Consider the following 6,095-nt stretch of genomic DNA (forward strand, 5'->3'; position numbering starts at 1 on the left):
GTTTATCACTCACGTACTAAACACATTGATGTTCGTCACCATTTTATCTGACATGTGCTTGAGGAAGGAGGCGTAATACTGGAGAAGATTCACACCAGCATGAATCCAGCAGACATGCTTACCAAGGTCGTTCCTATAGAGAAGTTCAAGTTCTGTGCAACTTTTTTGTGCATGACGATGGTGTAAAAGAAGGACGAAGTGTGCACGAGAAATATTGCTTGAATTTATGATGTGATGCGGAGATAAGAGAAGAAGTCAAGAATATACACATTTAAAGATTGAAGACATGGTGGAGATTGTTGTTAACAGATGTCTTAAATCTGAAAAGTTCAACTAACCCTGAGAAAGTTCAGCTCGAAATTCAGCAACAATGTATTTGAAATTCTCGAGATCTTTGACCAGTCGAAGGACAGGCTCGACTAGTTGAATGGTCCTTCGACCAGTCGAAGCTCTGATTTGACTAGTCGAAGGTTACGCAGATTGTGTGCGGACTGTATAAATTTGAGACGGTTTCCAGGGAGGTGCATAAGTTGGAGTTTCCTAACTATAAATAGGAATCCCTAGGGCATTTCTAAAATAATGCTAAGGCTTTCTAAAGTATTCTAAAGGGTTTCTAAAAGGGTTTTAGGGTTTGCAAAGGGTGTAGCAAGAGTGAGATTCAAGCTTGTTTGAATCCGGTAAGTCTTTTCTCTTTTTAATTTATGCTTTCATGGTAAATTTATGTTGCTTTATGCTGTGTTTTTTTCTCGAAAGGGTTTTTCACATTAAATCTTTGTGTTCTCGTATTTGCTTGGTGTTTTTAGATTGCTATCCTAGATCCATCTATGTGATTCCGCGGCCCAATTCCCAACATGTTGGAGGTGGGTGAAAGTGATAGATTGTGCTTTGGAGGCGCTAAGCATATGGCTGTGGTGTTTTGTGGTTGTTGTTTGGAGGGAATTTGATCTCTAAGTTTGTTATGGGGTGAAAGAAGTGTCGACTTGGCAGCTAGAGCTACAAAGGACCTGGGTGCAATATCGTTATAGCTGGAATGAGTAGGCAGCGTCTGGTTTGGCTACTTGCTGGCGCCCTTCTTTTCTTAGTATTGTTGGAGCTCAGGTGCCTATGATTGGATCTTGGGTTGTGCCAGCTTGCTTGGTAGCAAACCCCTGCGCGAGTTCAAACTTTGCTGGGATTGGTAGGGAAGGGTGATGTGGTGGAGGATGCGCTGAAAGTTTTGCGGCGGACTCGTATAGGCAGCAGTGTGGGTTGGCAATATCAGACAACCTTGCTTCCAGGATTTTGGCGATGCAGAGTGAGGGTTGTATTTAGTAAGTTATGGGTTTTTTTCTATTTTGTTTTCCTACTATAGGTGTGGCCCAATATTTTTGTGGGGCCCACCCAACGAACATGAAAGTATGATCTTTTAATTCATATTAATAAAATTACAGGTGGTGTGATCCCACCTTTCTAACCATTTATATGACAGGCCCTGTTCAAATGGAGGAAAACCCTTGCAATTTCTTGGATTTCATTATTCAAAACCTTTGATCATTTCACTCTGTTCCATGGCCTAGCTTGACCTAGGGCCAGCCCAAGCCAAGGCTAGGGCTGGGTCACTCTTTTCCTAAAATTGATTCGGTGCTTAGTTTATTATTATTATTATTATTATTATTATTATTGGTGGGTATACTTTCTTAAGGAAGCATGCCACTTGAAGCTGCTTTCCTTTCTTTTTTAATTTTGTTTTTCTTCATTTTAATTAAAAAACACGTGCTTAGAGGATCTTTGGACGCTTAGCAACTTATATGGTGGTCCTTTCTCTTCCGCTTTCCATTTTTTTTCTTTTTTTCTAAACATTTTCAATAAAATAATGCTCCGGTCTTTTATTGGACTACTCAAAGAATTGTCCTTCTAAAGACACACATGCCAAAGTGACACATGTGAGAGATCAGCTACCACCAGATGAGTTAGCACATATATGCTTATTTTTTATGGTCAAATCTTCATTAGAGTGGATTCCACACAAGAATGGCCCTAGATCCTAGTGCAATCTTTTAGTTTGTATGAAAATGCTCCCTTCATCTTAACATAATACATATATGGTGAGGGCTACCCGGTGAGTCACTTGGATCTTGAACATGCTGAAGTGTGCATGCCAATTACTCAGGTTACCTACTGATAAAGTGGCTCTTGATTGTGCTGCAAAACTCATTCTTCTCTCATAGACATAGTCACAACTTGTTCTTCTCTTGATTGTAGGTGCTTTGGTTAATTGGTTTTATATGTGCCATCATCATTGGTCAATCTATCAATGTAAAAACCTAAAAAGGGTAATCCACAATGAAGTTTATACGTCCAGCGAGCCTAAGTAATTCGCATTCCATCACTACTATGGTCTTTTGACTCCACAATTCATCCAAACTCATTTACCTCGAGTTGAGATGTATCTCACCCAAGCTTAGGACTTAGATGACTCAGTGATATATGATCACTACCGAGTGCTAATGAGATTTTTTTAATAGCTTGTTCGTTTCATAAATTACTATCATAATATAAAAAAGTTTGGAATGATTACAAATTTCTTTACTTGTGTAATGATAACATATACATTTGATCATCGATTCTCATTTTTAATTTATTTGCGATAAAATCATAATAATTGCATTTTTACATTACTTTAATGTTAAATCATTACTAAAATACACCAACTTTCTCTATTTATGCATGGCTATCAAATTTCCTCTCATTTCCATACATGCATGGCCAGAACATGGCTTTTTACGTGCCCATTCTAGCTACATTCTACACCCATAAGGCACAGGAATGCCAACTGCAATCCCACCGTTAATTTTCTCCAACGGGAGCACTGGCCTACTATCATTTTCTGGACCCACCATCTTAATAGATAGATTGACAATCCCGTTCCTTTCTCCATCCTGCTGTCTCAGACGGTAGCTTAGGAAGTGCAGATGGTGCGCCGGCACATATCCACCCACAATGTCCGACATGGGGATGTTTACCATCCCAACCGTCTTCGACGACCCAGAAGCCGTCTTACATTGCACCTTGACGGCAATCGATCGAGCACTGCCCGGCAATGCCAGATGGAGCTTCTCATTCCAAGTCGGATAGCCCCCACCATCTCTATCTACAGGCGTGGAGACGCAGTTGCCTGGGTCCGTTTGGACTGTCACGAAAGCGTTCTTCTTGATCAGATTGTTGGAAATGCGGAGGGACTCTGCAGAGATGACAGTGATCTCAAGAAAACGAGAGTGTGATTGGAATTGTGGTTGAGATTTATCCATTTGGGTTTGAATTTCGTGTTTGGATAGAAGGTTGGGATGGAATGGTATATATATACAGAAGGAAAGAGCATTGGAAGGTGGAATGAAAGAGCATAGAAAAACAACTAGTTTTTGTTTCGTGTTCGCTGGTGTATTGGAATACGCGGAGTAGACGTTGAATTCCGCGGACCAACTTGTTATGGTAACCCGCGGGACTTCCATTCAGAGTATAACCTTTTGTGAGTGAACTATCGTACGTGGCAACTTCGCACATGTGTGCAACATCCGTGCTGCTCGTTAATAAGTGGGTTTGATCTGAGAGATGGCTTTATTGTGAAGTAGGCCGCACTAGCTCGTATGTTGAATTTGGATCCGGGTTCAGATTTCATACAGTGGGCCAGGCTCAATGAGGGTTGGATTTTTCAAACATGCATGCTTGCAGCGGATGCGGATGAGGTACTTCCCCTGCCTTTCTGGAGCATGGAATAGGCTGGGGCTGTAAGGGTCCACCGGAAGTAGCAGTGGTGATGATACCTACTGTTGAAACCTTCCTAGGGCCCACGTGACGTTTTTTTTTTTTGTTTTCATCGAACATGTTCACAAGGTTACGTAAGACCTGGATGAAGGCTAAGCAGAAATATCAGCTCGATCCAAAACTTAGGCGTCTCACAGGAAGTTTTTAACAGTGGGTGTTTGATCCCCACTCTGTGGTCCTCTTAAGCCTTCTATCTACTTCAATTTTGGTTCTATATCCTAATACAATACGAAAAAAATGAATGGACGCTGTTGATAAACTCATACATCACGGTGGGACCCTCAGAGCCCAGCTTGTTCCGAGCTCGGAAGCGGATTAGCTGGTGTAGTTACGTGTCGTGCCAAGACGAGCGCTCACGCTCCTTGAGCTCCGAGTTGTACGGACGGTTCAGAGGATATCAAAGTTACATGGCCCCACAATGATATATTTATTATATCCACACCGTTCATCCATTTTTTTGAGATCATTTTAGAGTACTATACAAAAACTTAATCATATCCAAAGATCAACTGGACCACACCACAAATAGCAGCCGAGATTATGCTTTTCACTGTTAAAAATTTCATAGGGCCAACCATAACGTTTATTTTCCATCCAATCTATTCATAACGTCACACAGACGTGGATGAAGAGAAATTTTTTTTCATATTGATTCAAAACTTTTGTAAACCTCATAAAGGTTTCAATGGTATACGTTTAATCCCCCTGCTGCTTTTTTCAGTGTGATCCACTTGAACCTTAGATCTGTTTTATTTTTAATCTCAAAACTTACGACGAGCTTGCAAAATGGATGGACGGTTTGGATGTAACACATATCACATGATGGAACTCAGAGAGCTTGCTGACGTCGATACACCATTTATATAGTTGGAGTGGCACACTAAATCCGCTTCCCCGAGCTCGGGACAACGTAGCGGTGGTACCTAATCCGCGTCAGGTTATATCCCACGGGAAATTGAGTCATCATTGACGCGTCGTTTTGAATGCGGGAACGTGTGGTCCGAGTCTTCTCTGCCGAAGAACGAAGAAAGGGAAATATATGCGTGGGGAAGTGGGCCACCATCGGAGAACACGGACGGGACTCACGCGTATCAGATGAGATGAACGCGTACGTGGATTATGGTCTATTGGTAACTTCTCACCTTTTTTCTCATGCAGAGGATGTTAAATTTGTCGGGGAAAAATATGAGAAGTCTGGAGACTTGATTATGGAATGGACCAACTCTACTGAAATTGTCCAAGGGATCAGAGCCAATAGTTCAAACCGAGATAAGATAAAGCCTAAATGAGAGATTTGCTTGGATTTGTAGAAAATAAATCCCGATCGAAACTGAGAGAGTCGAGAGCTTTAGGAAAATATAAGACACATCAAGTTGACTCGGTTAACGAGGCAACAATGTCTAAAGGGACCTATTAAAGGCCCTAAATCGGAAAGCCACCTGACCGATTATGAAACCGATCTATGTAGGGTTGGTTGTGGTATCGGCTATCGGATAGAAGAAAAACATCGGTCTTGAATCGACTCAGTTTCGTCCGACAGTAGGCAAAAAGTCTCCTCTGTAAGCCAGCCGAGATTACGAATCTATTGAGGCCGAACCAAACAAAGAAGAGACGGTGTAATCTTAAACACCGTCCCGAGAATCTTGTAAAAGGATTCCCGATCCCGAAAATTTCGAGATCGGGAAGTATCCGTAAACAAAACATCACCTAAATCAGATCCCCTGAAAAATCAGAAGAGAATCTCCTTACGTTGGGACCTCCCACTCCTATAAATAAAGGGTTCTTCAGGATTAAAGGTACGCAAGAAAAATTCTAAGATACTCCTCTTTCTGAGCCCTTACTAACTCAAGCATCGGAGGATCCCCGGCTCAAGCCAGGGTCTCTCTTTCTCCCTCATTGTGTTGCAGGTCGAAGTACAAGAAGAGGTCGACCCAGTTTTTCGCTTCAACTGATCTCCTCGAGCCGACTTCATATTTCCAAGCCCATACCATTGTCGTTATGACTAATTTCCCACTGCGTCAGATTCTACAGAAACCAAATGCATCCGGCCAACTTACGAAATGAGCGATCGAACTCAGCGAATTCGACATTCAATATAAGTTGAGAGTAGCAATCAAAGAGTAAGTCGTGGCCAACTTCATTACTGAAGTAACACCATAAACCAACCTGATGATTGAGCATACGACCGAGCCTGTTGAAGAATCGACTACTGCTTCTCCCGCGTCATTGCTCGACCCAATACCCTGGAAGCTGTATGTCAACGGTTCCTCCAACTCTAAGGCCAGCGGGGCAGG

The 6,095-nt window shown here is 42.0% G+C and overlaps 1 protein-coding gene across 1 annotated transcript; it reads right to left on the reverse strand.

Annotated features, from left to right (window-relative positions):
• Nucleotides 1-2,632: 2,632 nt before the first annotated feature.
• Nucleotides 2,633-3,293, reverse strand: LOC131249917 (BON1-associated protein 2-like). The gene has a single exon (XM_058250653.1). It carries the CDS (start codon nt 3,285-3,287, stop codon nt 2,778-2,780), a length of 510 nt encoding a protein of 169 aa, XP_058106636.1. The 5' UTR covers nt 3,288-3,293; the 3' UTR covers nt 2,633-2,777.
• Nucleotides 3,294-6,095: the final 2,802 nt, after the last annotated feature.

Source organism: Magnolia sinica, chromosome 6, assembly GCF_029962835.1.
Source record: "Magnolia sinica isolate HGM2019 chromosome 6, MsV1, whole genome shotgun sequence".
NCBI classification, from domain to species: Eukaryota; Viridiplantae; Streptophyta; class Magnoliopsida; order Magnoliales; family Magnoliaceae; genus Magnolia; species Magnolia sinica.